Source organism: Canis aureus, chromosome 12 (assembly GCF_053574225.1).
Source record: "Canis aureus isolate CA01 chromosome 12, VMU_Caureus_v.1.0, whole genome shotgun sequence".
Lineage (NCBI taxonomy): Eukaryota > Metazoa > Chordata > Mammalia > Carnivora > Canidae > Canis > Canis aureus.
This window is the reverse complement of record NC_135622.1, coordinates 63,992,924-64,014,720: the sequence shown is the minus strand read 5'-3', so window position 1 is coordinate 64,014,720 and position 21,797 is coordinate 63,992,924. Positions and strand designations below refer to the sequence as shown.

Below are 21,797 nucleotides of genomic sequence, written 5' to 3'. Positions count from 1 at the left end.
ACTGCCAACACACGAACTTTTCTACTAGTAATTACATAGAATATGATGCATGGTAAAAAATTACGACGTTATTTTAAATTCAATTAAAACATTTGTTTAAAAACACTTGTTGAAAAATTGTCCAAATTGGCTTTTTCTGTGAATTTTCTCTAAAATGTCCCCTCCTTTCTTCATGTAAGATTTGGGGTGTTCTGGGCTCACGCCACCTCAAAGGTAAATGAAGCCTGGCCATCAAGCCATCTCCGGGCTAAGCCCCAGTCCTACTGTTTCTACAGGGAGATGTCTCGGGGACACGCTCTCTCACACCCTGACACAATGAACTCTGGGTAAGAATGTGCTTCAAATGATTCTTTGTTGGAAACTTCGTGCTTTTTCCTGAGAAACTGTGATTATGAGATTATGTCTCGCTGACGTCTCATCCAAACTTTTTAGCCAAATGGAATCACTTCTTTTCATAACAGCGTGATAAATTTTAAGTTCTGACCAATCAAAAGATGATTAAGGGGAAATGTTGACTTCATTTTTGGTTTGCTAACTTGTTTTTCATTGAAAATGTAAGCAACAACAACAAAAAATTTTAAAGAAATGTAAGCAACAAGGTTTTAAAAACTTTTAAATGAAGAACTTACATGTGTGTGTATATATATTAATATAAAATAACACAAATACTTTAATTATTTAAATTACATGTTCAGTAATTTACTATAGTATACAACAGCAACAATGATGTGATAAATTCAATTCAGTTTTTTAAAACACAAAATTCCCTTTAGAAATGACCCATCATTCCTTGGTATATAACAGAAGTCTGATAACCATTTCATCATGGATGCTCATTAAAACTTCCCTGTCTCCTTAAATGCTAGCATGGGGATTTGGGGAGTAATTTGTAATTTTTCCCTTGATTTTACTGAAGGACAATCAAAATAATTGCTTGATTTCACCCATAAATTAATGTTCAGCTGAAAAGGAAATAAAATGTAAGGCAGTGAAGGAAGGTCACCCTGAGGTGCAGCAGGCACACCTGCTTGAGCATCTGAGCTTTCATTATGTGGGCTCGGTTCTTGATGGCTTGTTAGGATGAATGACCTTAGTCCTAGCAGCCTAATTTGTGAAAAAATTAGCTAAAAATGTATTATAGAGCCTGTAAACATCTCTAACTCCTCATAACCAATATCTTCCACTGAAAGGTACAGCTGCATTAATATCACAGGGAAGAAATTCCTAATGGGAAAAAGTCAATCTAAGATCGATCTCTTTATGACTCTCAGCCTGAGGAGTGCATGATGTAATCCTGCCATGATGCATTCTTAGCAATAATGCCCTAGCCACCTGATCTCGTAGATGTTCTCCACACTCACCTCTGCTACGGACCTCCACCCCGTAGTTACAGGAATAATATCATCATTGAAACCCCAAAGCCTCATTAGTGAGCTCTGTCCTGGATTTAATCTCCTGCCAGAACCTCCCCTTGCAGCTGCCCAGGTGCCAGCTTGGGCTTCCTTTCCCGGGACAAATGGTTAAACTAGGGAAGGTGAATTCCTGCAGGAAGATCGGGAAGGTCACGCTCTCATTTCCCATGCGTTACTTCCCACCCCGTGGCGACCACAATGAGCAAATGGGCGAGGACACTGAGGCCATCTCAGTGAAGCAGAGGGGGCTCCTCAGCACGCTGCTGTGTGTATGTGGGAAAATGACTTTATGGCTGGTCTTAATTTGTGTTGTTGTATGTGTTATAAGTTCTGCCCACACTTGGAGACCCTGCGCATGAAACCAAAGGCTGAGTTCACATCGGAGAGGGGAGGAACAGACAACGCTCACTCTTTCCCAAGAACACCCCCACCCGTTGTCATCCTCTGGTCTGGGTCCCTAGACAAGCCACCATATGCAATACATTGTAAAAAAGGTGGTCATTACCTTCTGTGTCTTGCATATTTGCCACTGACGTGACCGCTGCCATCACAGCCAGGCGTGGGACAGCTGCAACGGGAAAGAGCTCATTACACGGGGGCCACACTGCAGGCGGGTGAGGCCTAGGGCTTTGGGAATCGGGTACATGGATGGAGAGAAGGCAAAATCTAGAAGGAGGGGAACAAGTAGGGGCAGGCCGCCGGTGAACCCGAGAGCGCATCCGGCCCGTGAAAAGGCACAGATTTCCTAAATTGCTAACTGGGATACATTTTGCCTGCAGAGCACTAACCTGAAGAGCTCTTGTATGGCTGGTTCCACGGGAACTGTGGAGAGATAGGAAACAGATAGAGGTTTATCATCTATCACACCATCCCCTGTCCCACAGAAAGCTATCAAAAGGCTGGTGTCAGACCCGGGGTCCACGTGAACGGCGCACACGGCTCCGTGGGACGAAGGGGGCCCTGAGTGCGGCTTCCGGAGGCTTGGGGACGTGTGGATGGACATACCTCGCACCCCTTTGGACCGTGTACGATGACGCTTCTCCTCGGCGTCCACCTCCATCTGTGGATAGATGAGCAGGAGGTCAGTGCGTGGCTCCCGCCTGCGAGGGCCAGCGGTGCGTGCCGCCGAGCACCGGCATCTTCGTGGCTATGGGGCAGCCCTCTATGGCAGGCGCGCGGGGCAATCTAACCAAGCCGCCTAAAACAACCAAAGCAGACCTTGACCTTGCTGGGAACACTTCATCGGGGGCCCCACCCTCGTAATGCGAATACTTTGGTGAAGCTTCGGGTGCAGACCGTTTACTCTTTTCAAAGACCGATCAGGAGATGCCTGGGTTAATTCCGAGCTGCGCTTTGTACCAAGAACACAAGAGATGGACGTGAAGTCTGCAAGAAGGTGCATACGCGTCGCCTGGAACCGAAAGTCTAATGCGATCACAGCACCGAGAGAAGGGGAGGAAGATGTAGCAGAAGGACCTGCTTAGCCCGGGGCCGGCTCTGCATCATTTAGTTTCAGATGCAATCGCCGTCCCCCTGGTCTAAGTCGTTACGATGCTTCCTGGGGACACAGACCCTCTGCCCACAGTGACCGGCACACCTTGCACTTTGCAGATTACAAAGCATTTCCGTGTATCACCTCGTCTGGCCCTCAGGACGCGTGTGTAAGAAAGCTATTTGTATTACATCTACCCTGTAGCTGTGACTCGCCCGAGCTCATCCGCCTAGGGGCTCTGGTTTCACGGCTCTGAGACCCGGCCACCTGGCTGACGACGCATCTCTAAGCCCAGGGGCCAGTGCTGGAGGGGTGATCATGGTGCATATTGGTGCACCGGGTGTTCCACGTGGTGACCGGCACACGTGGCAAAGCTGCGTCATAGGGGAGGGAATTCTGCTCAACGTATCGGAGGGGCCGATGGGAGAAGAGTAGTGAGGACAAAGCTCCTCCCGTCACCAGGACAGGACGTCTCACCGCCGTCTGTGACGTCCTTGCCCGTCCAAGGGCCCCACGGCAGAAGGCCTGGGCACCACAGGACACCCTCCACGCACAGTTCACATCCCCTGCACGTCAGGACGAGGAGGTCACAATGGGGTGCAGGGGGGCGTGAGGTGCACGTGGCTCTGTCAGATGCACAGGAGGCCGGGCACAGGGCAGGTGGGCTCTGACAGCCAACCCCGCGCGAGACCTGAGCTCCACAGACGCAACGCGGGGGGAAGGTGAATTCCTGCAGGAGACTGGGGGCTCCCGACAACCGGCCACCACGTTATTATCCATTCACACCGTGTACTGAGCTCGGCAGCGGCTGAGGGGAGAGAAAATACATACAGTCGAAGTCATAGCTCATTGAAGGAGCTTGGTGTCTTCCAGCGGAAGATGCGTGTGCAGACGCAGGATCGGACCGGGTGGTTACAGTCGGAATTTGAGGAACGGAGGGGCCCGCGTGAGGTGGGCCTCAGAGAAAAGACTTCACAGGGGAGGCTGTGGGGTTGCAGGACGTCTGCCAAAGAAGGAGAGGACGGTGCTTCAGCCCGTGGGGGGACACTGCGCACGGGGTCGGTGCGAAGACCGCTGAGGGGTGTGTAGTGGGATACCGGCAGGCCAAGGGGCGGAGTGTTGGGGAGACGCGGGCCCGATGCACGGGCGGGGGGGCCGGGGGCCGAGGCCCTGGGGAGAGCGGGGAGTGGGCGCTTTGAGGGCCGGGCAGCCCCGTCCGGCGGCGGCGATTCCTCAGCACGGGGGCTGCAGACGTGCCTCACAGGTGGACTGTATTTATTTGAGTTTTAGATTTTATTCATTTATTTGACAGAGAGAGAGAGAGAGCACACAAGCAGGGAGAGCGGCAGATGGGGAAGGAGAAGCTGACGCCCCGCTGAGCAGGGAGCCCAACACAGGCCTCGATCCCAGGACCCCGGGATCATGACCTGAGCCGGAGGCAGACGCTCAACCGACTGGGCCACCAGGTGCCCCTCACACGTGTGTTTTAGAAAACACTTGGGCGGCAGTTTGAGAGCGTGTGGGAGGAAGGAGCAGGACCGGGTGGGGAGGGGAGGCTGAGAAGGGGCGCCGTGCCGGCCTCCATGGGGTGGGAGCTCACCCCAGGAGTGCAGTGGGGCTGGAGGAGGAAGGAGCAAGGACCTGGCTGGCCCCCGTCTGGCACCCGCCCCTTCTCTGCTGCGTGAGCGCACCCGGGGGCCGTGCGTGCCACCCCTGGGCGCGGGCACAGTCAGCGGCTCTGCAGCACAGGCCAGCGGCCCCTCCGGGTAACGGAGCGATGCTCCCAAATCCCTACTGCACGTGGAAACGCTTTGCAAACACCGTGAATCTTCAGCGAAGCAGCTCGGCCCACGGGACAGGCAGCAGAAGCGTGTCAACGTTCAGGAGGGTGACGTCAACGGACCGTGTCACGTTCTGTGGGAATAGTCTACACCTCCCGCCCCACTGCACACCTGTCACGGGGCCGGGGATGCAGAGGTGATGGGGTGAAATCCTGCTCTTCCAGGAGTTCAAAACCAAGGGCCAACCTGGGGCTGGCGGAGATCACTGAGAACCGTCCTCCCGGGGCAGGTGAGTGTGGGTGCACTGTGTCTGCCCCACTCTGGGAGGGAATGAGGGGCTTCCTGAGGCGGGGGTTGGTGGTGAAGTGTGGGCTGAGTTGTAAAGATTAATTGCAGTTTGAGGTTAAAAGTAGGGGGAGGGGCACATGTTCCGGGCTGAGGGAAAAGGATGTGCAAAGGCCCTGGGGTTTGCAGGCTCGGCGTGCATCCCGGGGCCCGGAGGACGGAGGCGCAGGGCTCCCTCCATCCCTCGCAGGAGCCCCATGGCCCGGTCACCCTGCGTGTCCTGTTGCTGCTGCTGCCACAGCCTCTGACGAGCAAACCTGCTTGAGAACCACCCCGGCTGTGACTCAGGACAGAACTTGTCACCAAGGGACATCTGGGGGGCTCAGCAGTAGAGCGTCCACCTCCAGCTCAGGGCGTGACCCCGGGGTCCCGGGATCCAGTCCTGCATCGGGCTCCCTGCAGGGAGCCTGCTTCTCCCTCTAAGTCTCTGCTTTTTTCTGTGTCTCTCATGAATAAATAAATAAAATCTTAAAGAAAGAAAGAACTTGTCACCAAGAGGGCGTAAGGCTGGCGTTCCTCTAGACGTTAAATCAAAAAAACTTGGCCTCATTAGCTAATGGCTCATGTGCTTGCATAACAATTATTTTATATTTTATGTTTAAATATTTAATCCATTTTTTTACATATGGCAGGACAGTCTAATTTCCTTCCAGAGAGTTAATTCTGCACTCATCATTCATTGAACGAACAACACTCTTCCCAGCACGCGACGTTCCCCTTGCCACGTGAACTGGGTCTGCCGTGGGGCTGTTCTCCGGGAGCCCACAGACGGCCACCCTGCACCCTGCACACCAGCAACCCGCGGCGTCCGGCGGCACCAGGGTGGGAGGGCCGTGGGCCGCAGCCGGCCTGGGCCAGGGCTCAGACGGGACACCTGCCGAGCCCCGAGCTCTCTCCCAGAGCCGCCCCTCAATGATTCAGGAAGCAATTACCCGTTTTGTCAATTAGCCAGACCCTCTTTCACCTCCCGCTGCTCGGCATCGGGTCCTTTCACTGCTCATTAGCACCGTCGGACACGTGGGCTGCGCACGAGCAGGAGCTGGAGGTCGTTTCCTAAGTGGTGTGACTTGGGGGACAGGCGGGGCAGGGAACAATGAAGATACACCACAGCGTCCGGCCGCATCCAGTGCGTAGATGCACCTGCGCGCCCGTGTTTCGCCTGCACTCTTAGCCCCGTGAACCGTGGTGTCCTGGGTCACCGAGGCCCCGGCCCACGTGGCCACGCTCTCACGGTGGACGCTGCTGCCTCCAGGTGCCCCCCCAGGCTCAGGGGGGTCTCGGTTCATAAACACCCATCTGCAAACATCAGCAAGAATCAGGAATTATGGTCGCCGTCAGCCTTGACCGCGTTAGAATAAGTATCGTAGCGATTGAAAAGCGTTTCCCCCAACACGACAAGATGTCCTGAATTTTAGTGAACTTAATGTAGTGCAAATACACGAAGTTTCAGGGTTTCCGTCCAATGTTACAGTGAGTGACAGGATGGCACGTTCAGAAGTTGCAAAGTCGGGCGACACGGACGGGCCGGGTCTACTAGCTGGCACCACGGTTGGCGGCGGTTTCGGCCGCGGGCGGGGAACCTCACAGGACGGAGGCGAGCAGCCGTCAGGCAGAGAACGCGTGCGAGAGCCTTGGCTCGTCGGCTCCCACGTCTCCTTTTCCTTCCTGACCTTTCTCCGGGAGGATGGCAGCCAGGGAGCCCATCCTCCGCGGAAGGAGGCCCGCGCGCCAGCCCCGCGGCCTCTTCCCCGTCGCCTTACGTCCGTGCACTTGCTGAGCCGAAGCTCGGCCGACAGCGGCAAGAGAGAGGGAACGACAGACAGGAATCATCAGGACAGAGGACAGGAGGCGGGCCAAGGAGAGAATGAGGCCCCCTGCGCCCGGGCCCCGGCAGAGAGTGTGACACGGTGACCCAGGAGGGAGCCCCCGGCCCTGTACCCGCGTCAGACGCGTCTCACTCACGGAAGGAATGCAGGATGTTCCAGAAACGAGCGTATTTCAAGTTCGTTTCAATGAGACAGTTTGTACGGCCCGACCCAGGAGCAGAGCAGGGAAGCCGCAGCCTTGCTGTGCGCCCACCCGCCGCCGCGCCCCAACGGCAGACAGTTTGTGCACAACGTCGAGTGGAGCTTGGGCCGTAGAGCGTCATGCTGTCTCCGGACTCCTGGCACCACCGGCGGCGTCTGCTGGCTGCGCCCCCACGGACCCTCGGACGGGCCGCAGGTGGGCACGGGCGTTCAGCTGCGAGGCGGGGAACGTGGGTGAGCCGGTGAGGCCGTGTGCTCGGCTGCGGCATCGACAGAGCTCTGGGCACGCCCGGGCCACGGTGGGGCAGGCCACCCGGGGGCGTGGGGGAGTGGCCGCGGGTCCGGAGGAAAGCTGCCGATCTGTGGTCTGCACATCACATCCGGGCCGTCTCCCAGAAGCTTCTGGTTCCTCCAGGACGTCTTCCGGCTCGCCTGCGAGGACAGTGGACGCCAGAGCCGCCTGGAGACGGGGGATGCGCACTTGCCCTTGGGGCCCAGCAGCGTCACCCCGGGGGACGCACCTGCCCGTGTTGTCAGCGAGCCCCCCAAGGGATCCTCGGGACTTAACACTTTAAAAGTGATGCCGTGTGGGGGTGGGGGGGTGGGTGGCTCCGTCGGTGAAGCGTCTGACTGTGGGTTTTGGCTCAGGTCCTGACCTCAGGGTCACGACCGTGCTCAGCGTGGAGTCTGCTTCCTGTAGTCTCTCCCTCTCCCTCTGCCCCTCCCCAGCTCGCTCGCTCTCCTCTCTCTCTAACGTAAAGAAAGAGAGCTTTAAAAACAATAAAAAAATCAAAGTAACAAATCCTAAGCAAAATCCTAAGCAACTAGCAATCATCGCCGTGACGGCGGCGACAGTCCCGACCCAGGAGCCCTGGAGGGGAAACGTGTCATCCTGACACAGTGATTCTGAGAGCAGGTGCGGGGCCTGCCGCCAACGAAGGCACCTGCACAGGAGGCCCTGGGCTGACCGCTGAGCACCCCAGGTAGACCGCCGCCCTCGCCCCGCGGTCTGCCCATGTGTGGGGGGGACACGACAGCCCAATGACGTCCCACCCCCAGAACGTAGAGGAGATTGACGAGAAAGAGGAGATCTTATCCTGGAGCCACGCAGACCCGGGGCAGAGGCTGCCGCACGTTTCCAGCGGCCACCCGTGCGTTTCGGTAAAAGGGGCGAAGTAACGGATGAAGGCTGGCATCTCAGGGAGCTCGAGCTGCGCCCGGTCAGCTCTGTCCTTTAACGACTGTTCGTTAATAATTTGATCACAGTTTTAAAACTTCCGGGATGCAAATAAAGAGCTGCAGAGAAATACCTGGCCCCCACCCCCACCCCACGCAGGCAGGAGGCGAGCGAGCAGGCGGGGGCCCTGATGGTGGGGCCTCGTCCACGGGTGTCACCAGGCTGCAGGGAGGGGTGGAATCGGCCACGGGGCTCTGCGCTCCCTGGACTCCTTGGGGGCAGGAAGCTGGCTGCTCCCGGAAGGCTTCCGCAAGCTCGGGGGGTGGGGGCCAGGTGTCAGGAGCCCTGGGTGGCCTTGGCCCCCAGGATGCTCCGCCACAACCACAGGCGGCAGGTTCCGCTGGAACATTTGAAACCAAACTTGAATTTCAAAGGCTTCAAGGTGACTCCAGGGAGGTAAAGGCGGAGCCTTTTTTCAGAATAACTTGTTTGATTTCGCTCCCGCTCCGCGATTTTATATCCACAGATTCTGCTTCCCAGTTTTTTTCATGGTTGCACAAGGGGGGCTCTGGGAGCAGAGACACAGGGCTGGCAGGGGGTGCGCCCCCCAGGTCACCTGGAGGCTGCTGTGTGGAGCGCTGGGGACCCCAGAGAGCGCGGAGGGGGGCACTGGGGACCCCGGGAAGCGTGGGGGGGGCAATGGGGACCCTGGGGAGCGTGGCCCCTCCCACTGGGGACTCCGGGAGTGCAGAGGGAGAGCTGGGGACCCTGGGGAGTTTGGGGGGGGCACTAGGGGTACTGGGGAGGGTTGGCGGCCTGCTGGGGACCCAGGGAGCATGTAGGGGATGCTGGGGACCCTGGGGAGCGTGGGGGGGGGGTCAGTGAGGACCCCGAGGAGTGTGGGAGGCCAATGGGGACCCCGGGGAGTGTGGAGGAGCCTGTTGGGGACCCTGAGGAGCATGTGGGGGCCAATGGGGACCCTAGGGAGCATGGAGGGGCCTGCTGGGGGCCCCAGGGAGCGTGGGGGGTTCCACTGGGGACTCTGGTGAGCGTGTGGGGGGCACTAGGGACCCCGGGGAGCATTGGGGAGGCAATGGGGACCCCAGGGAGCGTGGGGGGCCAATGGGGACCCCGGGGAGCGTGGGGGTGCCAATGGGAACCCTGGGGAGCATGGAGTGGCCCACTGGGGACCCTGGGGAGCATGGGGAGACCTGTGGGGGACCCCGGGAGCGTGGGGGGCCGCTGGGGACCCCAGGGAACGTGGGGGGAGCTCTGGGGACCTCGGGGAGCATGGGGGGACCCGCTGGGGACCCCGGGAAGCATGGGGACACCCGCTGGGGACACCGGGGAGGGTGGGGAACCCGCTGGAGACCCCAGGGAGTGTGGGGGGGCAATGGGACCTCAGAGAGTGTGGGGGTCCAATTGGGCCCCCGGGGAAAGGGGGTTGTCCCCGGACGGAGGAGGCCGGGGACACCGGAGAGCCCGCGTCTGGCCCCAGAACTGCTCGGCTCTCAGGGCCGGACGGTGGAGCCAACACCTGAAAATGTGCAAGTTTAGATCCGAACCTGGATTTCTGATTTTCCTGGACAAATAGGATCTGCAAACACTGCAGGGCGGGTGCGAGGGCAGCGGTCCCACGTGGCAGCCTCGCCGCCCCCACCCCGTCCCCTGCTGTGACACGGCCCACCACCGGCCTGGGTGCCAGTTCTCCGTGGGCTGGGTGGGCTGCGTGCCCCGTGCGTGTGCCCCCGGCCCCTGCTCCTGCCTGGCGCTCGCTGCCCCGGGGAGCCCCAAGTCTGAGGAAGGCAACGCGCAGCTTCTGCCCCGGGCCCCGGACGGGGCGGAGCCGTGGTAGGAACCGGAGGGATCCCAGACGGAGCTTCGGGTCCTGGCTCTCTAGGCCGGGCCGTGGGGCGGGACCTCCGTGGGCTGTGGGCGGGACCTCCGTGGGCTGTGGGCGGGGCCTACATGGGGCGGGGCCTCCGCGGGCTGTGGGGGCGGGGCCTCCGCGGGCTGTGGGCGGGGCCTCTGTGTGCTGTGGGCGGGGCCTCCGTGGGCTGTGAGGCGGGGCCTCCATGGGGCGGGGCCTGCACGTGCTATGGGGCGGGGCCTCCACGGGGCGGGGCCTGTGTGCCATGGGCGGGACCTGCACCGGCTGTGGGCGGGGCCTCCGTGGGCTGTGAGGTGGGGCCTCCACGGGGCGGGGCCTGCGTGCCATGGGCGGGGCCTGCGCTGCCGGTGGACACTGAGCCTCCACCTGTGCCGGGTCTCCAGCATCCAGGTGCGTCTCCAGATCAGGGACGTTCGCTCTACGTGTAATAATTCAATTTTCTCTCCATTCTTCTTGGAGTAATTTTTCTTCCATTCCTCCTTGTTTTCCCTGTGGCAGGTTCCTGCCAACAAGTGTGCGGTGGTCTTCAAGTCCTCACCACCTCTTAGCCGCTCGAGTGGGCGCGGCCAGGGCCTCCCGAGTCGGGACAGGTGGGCCGGTCAGGCAGGTGGGCCAGTCGGGGCAGGTGGGCTGGGAGGCCATCCCTGACACCTGCCGGCTGCACAGACGGGTGGCTGGCCAGGGCAGCGCCTCCTGTGTCGGCCGTGGTCCCGCGCTCATTCCGGGGACACTTGCCTCGGGGCAGGTGGCTCGCGGGGTGGTGGCTGGCGGCTCGAGGACGAAGCCTGCCACCGGTGGGTCAGCCTGTGCATCACGGTTCTGTCATCTGTGAGGTGTCCGCTGCCTCCCAGGGCTGCCGGGGGCGCAAAGGAGATGATTCCGGGGAGAGCCTGGCACACGCCGGTGCCTGAGCAGCACTTCTGCCTCTATTTCCCCGAAGGGCCAGGAAGCAGAGATGGTCTAGGTTTCCAGGTTCTGTGCACACCTGTCACTTGTGATGCGGGGGCGGGGGGTGCTGCCTCACAAGTGACAGGTGCTGCATCACCGCCTTTCCCCGTGCCAACCCTTGATGGGCCTCTGAGTACAGCAACCTGTGCAGCAGTGCGCAGCTTCGGGTGTGCTCTGCAGATGGGCCACACGTCCAGGCACATATCACAGAACCTAAGAAGGGTGTGGGTGTGGCTGTGGGTGTGACTCCGATGGTCAGCAGGGCTCGAGTCTCCTCTACATCCCCAGATGCGGCAGGGCAGCAGTGGGCAGTGTCTTCCAGGACGCAGCCGTCCTGGAGGCCGGGGCGGCAGGTGGTCCAGCCCCAGGGGGCTCCCGGGGCTCCAAGAGGCTGGCAGGGGACACCCAGCCCTGTGGATGGGGTTCTCCGTCCTCCTGGTCTCTTGTCCATGGCCTGGCACCTGGCCCAGGATGGTTGCTTGGTAAATACCAGCCACACTGTGCCAAGTGAAGGTGTCATGGGTCCCTCAAAAGTCACCCAGCTGTTGGGCAAACTTCCTTGGAAATGTGGGAAGAAATTCTGCAGAGCGAAGAAAAGGGGTAAAAAAAAAAAAAAAGGCAGCAAACCACTTGCTAGAGCAAAATATTCCAATGAAGGAAGGGGCTGCTCACAAATGTTCAGGAGGGAGCGACTATTCACAAAGATGGGCGGAGGGTCCCTTTAGTGACTTTAGCTGGAGCCTGTTCAGGCAAGCGTGATCTGCGGTGAAAACCATCCATCCCCACCCGTGGGGCACCTGTAATGTCCATTTCCTGCTGGGTGGTGGCCGGGTCAAGGGGGGTCTAGCTGGGCCCCCTGTCCCTCTGCCGCCGCAGCCCGGCACGGGGAAGGCCAGCCCCTGGCACTCCTGGGACACACAGGTGGCTCCCTCACTCCTCTGCGCGGCGGCTGTTTACAGACTTACAAACGACTTACAGACCAGCGAGCAGTTTTTGAGCGCCAGCTCTTTGTTCCCGGCTGCCTCTCTGTATAGATGCAGTTTCTGGCAAATTAAAGACCCTTAAATAATTGGCAAATCACCGAGAAGGCAGACGCACAAAGAAGAACTCATCACACAAGGCCAAGTGCCAAAGTGCAAACACATCCGTGTGGTGCTCCGGGGCGGCGGTGATGGCTGGGTGCTGGGTGCTGGGTGCTGGGCGCTGGACCCCGGCCCGCATCTCCTGTCGCCTCCTGCAGCTGTGTGACCCTGCACAGGAGCTCACCCGGGCGCGTCCCCCATCTCTTAATTATATGTGTGGTCACAGCACCCACATGTGTCCTGGGGAAGCTGGGAGAGCGAAGGAGACTGGCTTTGCAAGTGTTCTGGAAACTAACCCCACGTAAGCAAGAGCGGTAGCGTCCAGGGCCAGGTCTCACCAGGTCCGTGGAGCTGCCGTGTGCGATTCAGATGGAGCCCAGGACCCCGGGCGCCCCGTGTCCCTTCCATCTGCAGCCACCATGTCCCTCCCACGGGCGGCTGGGCCCAGGATAGGGAAGAACAGCCGCTCTGTGGACGAGCACGGGCTGCACACCTGGCCGCCCCGTGCTCCCATCATGACGGCCACACAGCCAGCACGGCCCTTGAGCCACGTCCCTGTTTGTCCCTTACAGGCGGGGTCCCCCACACCTGCCTGGCGTCTGCCTCTGAGCTGACCCCCTGCAGACGGCCTCCCGGAACCAAGTCTCCTCCTGGACTCTTCGGCCGTGCCCACACCCTGACCGCGGGCCAGGCACTGTGCCGCCCGTGCCCCCTGCTTCGCTGGCTCCCACCAGAAGGCAGCCTGGGGGGTTGGTGACTGGCAAGTCCGGGCCTTACAGGGTGGACGCTGGGGTCGGCTCCACACCCATTCCCAGACCCAGGCCACACTGTCCACTCTACTGCCCTCACCACTCCTGGTCCTGGGGATCATCAGTTCCCCAGGAGGTGAGTCTGTCCCCGGCTGCACCCTTCCTTCTAGCATGTTCCATCTGCCCCTTTCATTGGCCCTTCTGCTTTCCATGAGGTCCAGTCTCCTCTGCCCGTTGACTCTGTGGATCTTTAGTGATCGCCATGTCTCTCCTTCTTTGCCACCAAACAGGTCTAACGGAGACCTCTCAGGCCGTGTGCATCCCGTCAGGTGATGCCTCCGTGGTCACCAGTGACCATGTCCTGGATCCCCGAAGCCTCACAGCCTCTCCTTCAGGGAAGCACTTGATGCCACTGCTTGCCTCCCCCGGACCACAGACCCCCCGGCCTCCCTGGCTCTGAGGGCTCTGTCGCGGGGCCACAGCCCTGAGGACGTGGCCAGCTACAGCGGGTGTCTGGTCTCAGCCTCGGGTAAGCCCGGGCGTGCGTCCAGCTGCCTCCAGAGCACCGTGGCTCACAGCAGATCCGGCCGAGAGCCACATCCAGCGTCCCTCCCAGCACGGGGGCTCCCACGCCACGTCCCTCCTCCTGTCCCCGTGTCTGTCCCCCTTGCCGCTCTCCTCCTCAGCCTCGCGTGCGGTTCTCCCCCAGTCGTTGGCAGGTCTTGGGGTATGAGGTCCTCCTCTGTTGGGTGGTGCGGTCTGGTGAGGAGCGACCTCGTCCCACTGTTGGGCCTCCCTGCGATTTACTGAATAAATGACGTGATCGCCCCTTCAGTCTCCAGCCCTGAAGTCACATCTCCGATCCTCGGTCAAGTCGGTCATCACATTCGGGTTTCCCCGCCATGGGTTCCCGCCGCCTGGTGCGGCTCGAGTCCACACCCTCACCCAGTTGCAGGGATGACCCCGTAGATGCCGGGCCCTCTAGACACGTTGTCGCCTGTGATGTCATCATACCATTTCCACCGCGGAGTCCCCGGCTCGAGAACCCAGGATGCTGACGCCCCCTCACGTCTGAGCAGCGGTGCCTGTCTCTTCCCCTGTTCCTCCTGCGTGACTGGATCGGGAAATGGGGGAAGAAATGCAGCGACGTGTCAGCTGTGTGGTGGGCGGCAGAGGGGCACCTGGCTTTCTTCCTGCAGCCAACTGCACGGCCCGAGCAGCGCTCTTGCTCCTAAAGCATCGTGAACACCCAGGGCGCTGCCCCTCTGCGCGCCGACTGTTTACGGAGCTGACCCCACGCAAGCCTCTCTGTAGGTTGCTACTGTCCCTTACGAAAAGTCACCGCTGTCTCTGCAGGCCAAGGCCCGTGGGTTCAACTCAGTTTTTTGGATGGATGCGCGGTGTTTCCCAGAATGTGTGTCCTATAATTTATCCAGCCGTCCCTGTGTGTTCCCCCACTAACGGGTACGGAGGTTGTTTTATTTCACTTGATCGTTTTATTCCGCTATAAAAAGAAGTGCAATAAATATCACACACATCGTTGTGTGTATTTCCATAAGACGGTTTTCTGAGCAGATATTTTCAGGACTTCTGGAAGATGCACAAATCCATGCACTTTTCAGCGAGCGTGAGCATCCCTATTTGTCTACGCGCTGATCAACAATGGATCGCAGGGGCCTCGTTTCCGCCGAGTGAATCACGTGCCTCGCTGTCGCTCGCGCCCTCTCCCCGTCCACGGGTGAGGTCCGTGCCTTCTCACCGGAGCCTCCTGCATTCTCTCTTGGGAAATCCTCACGTTCACCGTTTGCCTATTTTGGAAACGTCCACAGGTTTGGCAATAGCTCCTTGCACATCGAAGGTACAAATCTCTGTCCGTCTTACCTGTCGGGAGTATTCTCTCCACCATTCTTCCCCTTTGCTGGTGGTGTTTCCCTCGTACGTGCAAGGTAGGTGACCCAGCCAGTCACTGGGAAGAGCTGCAGGGCTCTGGCGCTTGGTTGCGGTTTCATGGTGGCTCCCTGCCCTCACGCCAGGGACCCCGTCCTCCTGGGTCCTCTCCGGGTGCAGCTGGGTCCCAGCCTCAGCGGCGCGGATGGCCTCATGCGGGGGTCTGTGCCACGTCCTAGTGCCCAGGGTTGGTGAGCCCGCCAGCGAGCCCAGCCGCCACGCTAGCGAACACCTGCCCAGCTACCTCCACCCCTCCGGTGGCCGTGCAATGAGAGGCCGCACCTGTCCTTTGAGTACTTCTAATAACCCCACAAAAGTGACCAAAGAACAGCTTTTAATAAGTAGTATATAAGGCGCTGTACTCATCTAAGCAGATCCGCATCTGCCCTGAGACTATATTTGATGTATATATTCAGCATTTCCCACCTTCACGTCTCCCTGACCTAAATTTCGATGAAGTGGTACAAAAAATAAGATTTGAAGATCCAAATATTTTTGACCTAGAGAAATATTAATAGAACTGCCCATTTGTGTAAGTATTTCAGATTATCCTAGCGGTTTTCTAGTTTAGAACTTCGTAATCCAGTTTTTCTTCCTAGATTGAAGTATACTTGACATGCAAGGCATGCGAGCGTCAGGTGCACGCAGCCACCCGACGCTTGGGCCCGTTACGAGGCTCGACCAGCACGCGGCCCCGTCTGTCGCCGCGCGACGCTACGGTCCTTTCCCTGAGATCCCCTACACTGTGCCTCTCGTCCCTGTGACTTGTTTCTTGGATAGCTGGAAATTTCTGCTTTTAAAATCCAGTTTTCTTAAATTTTTTTTAACTTGTTTTTTTTAAGTTGAGAACAATAAACTACAAGAATAAAGAAGAGGAGAGTTAGAGAAGCTTATGTGTGTGTGCAGGGTGCACTTGTGTCCCGGGAGGATGAGCCACACAGTCCCCAGAAAACGTTCAGAAATTACTCAGCGGGAGATGCTCACGAATTTCAGGGAGGAGGGGCTGGTGTGGGATCTTGAAAATGAGGTGTAGCCTTTCCCTCTCACTGTGTCTATCTGGCTGTGAGCCTCAGTTTCTTAGGGAGGACTCACAGGGGACAGTGTCCCCACGCCCTTCACGGGCCAGCGGGCGGGCGCACTGCCACTGGAGGCCGGGAGAACGGGAGTGTGGGGCGCGCACTCTGCACGTGGGTCCCGAGGCCTCGGGCGGTGTGGCTGCTGCCCTGCTGGCTGCCCTCACGAGGAGGTCACCAGGGACACCTGTGCACACGTCAGGATCCCTCGTCAAGGGGAGACCCACATGCACATCTAGGGGCCCTCAGAGGGCACGCGTGGGGTCCCACGCGGTGACAGAGGAAGATGGCAGGACCATCCGGGGATGGGAAGGGGACCCACAGAAACAGCATGTGGCAGAAAGCAAGAGGAGAAAGTTCTAGAAGAGCATGTGGGGTTGGAAGGTGTGCTCACTTGTGACCACAGGGTTTGGAGGAGGAGCCCCAAGTCCCGACCTCAACCCCGACCCTGAGGGGAAGTGGTGGAGCGTGGGCGACCCAGCCTGGCTGGGGGTGGGCCTGCTTGGTGCTGGAGGCCCCTGCCACCCCCACGCTGTCTGAGGGGCGCCCCTGAGGTCAGCGTGGCATCTCAGGAGTTTGGGGGACGTGGGCCGGCAGGCTGCGGACCGCACAGGGGACAGCGGCGAGGGACGGGGTGGACGGTCCCAGGGTGGCCCAAGGACGGCGATGGGCCCAGGAAAGAGCTTCTGGGGCTTGAAGACAGTGTCGTTTCCAGTCTCAGGAGAGGGTGGGGCTGTGCTGGCAGGGGGAAGGTGCGGCGGGGTTGGGGGAGTGGGAGGAGAGGCGAGGAGGGGAGGGGAGGGGCCGGGCAGGGGCAGGGCAGACACACACCCTCCGCAGCCGGACGGACAGAAGGAAGAGGGCGCAGAGCAGGGTGAGAGCTGCGGTCCTGGAAGGCGGACGTTGTACTAACCGCGGGTCTAGGCCATGTCTAACCCCCTGACCCAGGTCAGCTCTTCACACTGACCATGTACCACTCCGGGTGGGTCCACGCAGTGTGGACGGGGGCCAACCCGCCCAGTGGGGACCGCACCCCACCCCGGGCGGGTTCATACAGTGTGGATGGGCCGCCCCGCCCCCTGGGGACTGCACCCCACCCAGGGGAAGAGGCCACGCTGTACCTTGCGGGGCGTCTTCTCTCCTAGGAAGGGAGGCAGCGTGGCTCCGCGGGCAGGACACAGGCCCGGAGTCGGGGTCCCTCTACGTTCTCCTTCTGGTCCTCCCCAGCTTGGACTGAGGCGAAGTCACTTAATTTCTCTGTGCCTCCATTTCTCCATCTGCAAAATAGGAACCACAGTGTCAAGCGCCGGGATTTCACTAGCTCGTGAGGAGAGGCGGTGGCGGGCGCAACCCTTGGGCTGCCCTGGGACTGAGGATCGTCTGTCCTATCCGTGGACAGGGGTTCTTGCAGACGTGGGGCCTGTCCCCGATCGGCTCAGGGGGTGCAGAGGGACCAGCCCTGTCTGTGTAGACTCTTCCCTGTGAGCAAAGTGGGCTCTGCAGTCTGAGACCTTCCAAGGACCTGAGAAGGTTCTAGAACTCCTGTTCTGGGGTGCAAAAGCCCCGCAGGCAGCCTGCAGGAGCACAAGGTACAGGTGACAGGTGGGTTAAGCAGCCCGACACTGGCAGCCCGTCACCCCTCTAGCCGTAAACCATTCTATCAGCTTGCTTGGTGGGAACAGCAGGCAACTGGGTAGTTTCTTTATTTTTTATTTTTTATTCTTTAATTAATTAATTAATATATTTATTTATTTATTTAGGCAACTGGGTAGTTGAGGTAAGGAAGTCACAGGTGCAGTCGGGCCCTTTCCCTCGGAACTGCACAGTCCATCCTGGGGCCTGGACACCGGCCGCCGCAGCCTCCTCCGGGGGCCCCTGGGACCGACCTGGAAATCCTTTCGGGGCAGACCGCATCTTTCCCCGGAGGGCCTTCACCCACACGTGTGTCGTGCCGAGAACACAAGGGCACAGACCACACAAGACTTAAGATCATACATTCCTAGGAAGACAAAGTCGTCTTTTTCTTTTGAACTTTGCCACTTAAGACAAGAGATCGTCTCCCCGCCTCCCCTGGGGGGTTAATCATTTCCCTGAACCTTTCTAGGAGCTCGCCATCGTCTCAGGGTGCAGGCCCCAGACTGTGGAGCGGGGACCGTTCCACCTGCTTCTGTGTCTTAGCTGCAGAAGGAAGGGGGGGAGGGAAGGGAGGGAGGGAGGGAGGAAGGAAAGGGAAAGAAGGAAGGAAACCTAGAAACAAGAAGGCCCGCGCGCCGTCTGGCGTGTGCAGGGGCAATTCTAAGAGATTGCGTGAGGTTACATGAGTGACCCCAGTAAAATGTTCAATGGTGAAAAGATCTGAAACCGGGCTGACTCGCTAAATCATTTCCAGTTACCACCTCATGCCCTGAGCTCGCCGTTTTACAAGATCCACTTTTCCCGGGATTTCTCTGTCTCTACATCAGGTAACATACAGAGGGGCCCTAGCGTCCCGCCAGCGCTCGGTGGACGGTCCTGTATTGCGACCCCGACATTCATCATCACGCTTACCTATCTCCCTGCGCACTACCCCTGACTCTCAATTGCTTGTGTATGACCGTGATGTTGTGAACAGAGCTGGATGCAGGGAACCCTGGCTGCCTCCGTGTGAACGCCTTTGATGAATTCAACCGGTGTTTACCGAGGGCTTGCTCTCGGCGTTCTCCCTGACTCGAGTGAGTCAGTATAAAGGAAGATGGGAAAGATGGGCCTACATGAGTTCAACAAAAAATGAAAGAAATGATAGGGGGAAGTTAGGATCAACACAGTCCCATCTTAAATATGCAAAAAAAAAATTTTTTTTGGTGGGGGTATAAAGAAGAATAAAAAATGTGAAAGAACAGAAGGGAGAGAAAAAGAAAAATCAGTATGTTTGGGTAAAATAGAAACCCCATGGCCATCATTAAATGTACTACAATAAATAAATAAAAAGAGAGACCCTAATAATTGAGAAAAACACAACATAATCTAAAACGAAAGTTAAAACAATGCATTAACACGTTTGATTTTAATACTGTGACATGGGCAGATGTCTGCCTATTAAAAATAAATTCTTTTATTAAATTATGCTTATAAAAGAAGCATTTTGCAAACAGCTAACACTCAACTGAACGTTGGTAATATCAAGAAATATACATATAAATAGCTCATAATATTTAAAAATTCAACAATTAAATTATATGTTAATGAATGACAAGCAAACTATTAACTATTATTATTCAACTCATTCTGAGCATGAATTAAACTGAACCCGAGATTCCCGTTTAGTGCCGTTGTCACATAAACCCGAAGCATCTTCGTCTGCGGGTTTTGTGTCTTATTAACAATGAAACCGCGTTAGACAATGCCCTTTAAAAGAAGAAGAAATGGGAAAATAAGGATGGGGATGGGCTGGCATTCTCAGGGTCCCCTCGGGAGGTGGCTCCTGTGCTCAGGACGCTGTTCACTGCTCCTGGCAGGTGAGCCAGGGACGGGGTCAGGTCGCCCCCCTGCCCTCTGCACCCACGGAGCAGGGCGGCCCAGGGATGGCCCGCAGCCAGGATTTGGCACCAGAGCCCTCCCTTTTCTTAGAACCTGCTCTTCTTTTTTTTTTTTTTCTTTTCTTTTCTTTTTTTTTTTTTAACATTCAGAGTTAGTGGCAGAAATTCCCTCTGGGAAATTTACTTCAGGAAACCAAGGTCTCACACCTACTTTATTTCTGTTTATTTGCTTTAGAAGGACGTGCGCTCACAGGGCACGCACGGAGGGCTGGGAGGACAGAGATGGACGGAGCCGGGAGCCCATGCTCACCACGGGCCACAGGGCGCCACCCGCCTCCGCTCCCGCAGCTCGGCCCCTGGGCCTGGAGGCTTGAGGGCAGGTCCCCCCCCACCCTGCGTCCACCTGGACTGCTCCCCGCGTCTGTTGACACCCAGCCCAGGGCCAGGGCCTACAGAGGCTCCCTTGGGGGGTGCCCCTCACTGATGCGCATGTCCTCCTGCGACAGGTCATGTCCCCAAGACCGCGGAGGCCCGCGGAGCGTCCGGTGCCCACAGGGCCTGAGCCCACCGACCCTGAGAACTTTCTTCCTCCTTGTGAACATCTCCTTCTGCGTATATTCCTTTGCTATGCGTGGGGTGGGGGGAGTGTGTCTGTCTCGTCTGCATTCGCACTCCATCTATCCTCGCTTCTCTATTTTTTTCCACCTCTTTTTTTCTGTTTTCTGTGTCTTTTGGGAGATTTCTACAAATGTGTCTCTGGGTTCTTAGATTGCATTTTAAGATTTCAAGAATACGATTTTATATGCCCAAATTAGCTTTTATCACAGCTATGCATTTGCATGTATTTGGGTGATTGTTTGTCTTTGCAAGAAGTTAGAGACTGTGTCTCACACTGTGTCACTAATATCTCACACACTGTGGTGTATAAGGAGCACTGTGTTCACGTTTGACTGAAGGTGGGATAGGTGAAGGGAACGAGGAGAGGAGAGAGGGAAAGACAGGGCCAGGGAAGGAGGGATGAGGGAGGGGGAGGAGGAAGCTAGGGGGAAGAGGAGGAGGAGGGGGGAAGGAAGGGGGGGAGGTGGCAGGTGTCTCTGGGGGAGACCATCCCCCTCCCCCATCAGGGGAAGCCGCGCAGCAGGGACGCGGGCCCGCCGTCCAGGATGTGCACTCTGGTTTCCTGCTCTAACCTGGGACAGAGCTGAGACCCTTACTGGATGGGACGTGCAGCGGGACAGCCCGTCCCTTCCCTGGTATGAACAGGAAGACCATTGATTTCTGCCAACAGAGTTGAGTCCTGGCTCATGAGCTGCTGGCCAGTCCCTTGGTTGGGTGGCCCAACGGCCCTGAGCTCGGTCCTGTGCCCTCTGTGCTGTGGGGACCCGCTTCCCGACCCCTGGTCTTGGTCGTTGGTTATTGGATGTCGCACGGGGGCCTGGGGCTCAGGGAGCTATGGACGCTTGGTGGCAGGGTCTCAAGTCCTTATGACGCACTTTTGAAACACACACTGGGTCATGAAATTTTAAGTATAATGAGCCAACGATGGACACGGGCCAATAGGAGCAAGAAATAAGCCCCGATGTGGAGAGGCCTGTGATGTGCGGGCACTTTGGGATGTGCACGTTCTAGCGACGCCTCTACCATCGCCCTGCTTTCCTGACCTAAAGAGGTGAGGACGATGCCATGACTCTCAACGTGGCCCCAAAACATGAAATTCTGCGGGCAAAAGCAGACTTCCCATTAACCAGGCCGACTCCCTTAAAAAATACTAATTCAATGATGATTGTGGAGATCGGTGTTGTGTTCTACTCCGTTCCCCGCTGATGAGGAATGAGCATTGGCTGGAGACACACGGTAGACTGAACTGTGTCCCCAGTCACATAGTAACCGCTGGGCTGGGGTGGGGGACAGTCACACCTCGATGAAGGGCAGGAAGCCTCGGGACGGGGTAGGTACTCAGCTTGGGTTTTACCTACAAGAAGAGCCCTAACGCCTCCATCACCATAGGTCTACGGAGCAGCTCGCCTCATCTGCACTCTTCTGCCTTCTGCTTTTTATTAAAATGTGCCTGTTGTAAAACTGCAGAGTTAATGAGCAATGATTTGCCCTTCGACCCCTGAATTAGGAAGATTGAGGCCAGAGGGGGAATCTCCTAGAGCCCAGCGGGCCTTGGTAAGTGGACTGTCCCATCCACCTAGCCCTGGGCTCGGAGGCCACCCCCCACACCCGTGGTGGGCCTGAGGTTTGAGCACAGGTGGGAGACGTGTGCGTTTCCCCAGGCTGCCTCCACACTGTGTTGCAAAGGAGGAATCTGAGCTCCAGATAAGGGACGCCTCCTGGGTGGGCCTGCTTTCAACA

The 21,797-nt window shown here is 57.8% G+C and overlaps 1 protein-coding gene across 29 annotated transcripts in view; it reads right to left on the bottom strand.

Moving 5' to 3' along the window:
* MYT1L (myelin transcription factor 1 like) overlaps positions 1–21,797 on the bottom strand; it is a 404,915-nt gene that overhangs the window by 134,938 nt on the left and 248,180 nt on the right. For all 29 annotated transcript variants that reach the window (XM_077844293.1, XM_077844273.1, XM_077844291.1 and 26 more), the window contains 4 exons: positions 17,046–17,201; positions 2,418–2,472; positions 2,201–2,234; positions 1,918–1,980 (listed from right to left, as the gene is read on the bottom strand). In XM_077844293.1, coding sequence (XP_077700419.1) covers positions 1,918–1,980; positions 2,201–2,234; positions 2,418–2,472 — 152 coding nt within the window. In that variant the 5' untranslated portion in view covers positions 17,046–17,201. The remainder of the gene's footprint in view (positions 1–1,917; positions 1,981–2,200; positions 2,235–2,417; positions 2,473–17,045; positions 17,202–21,797) is intronic.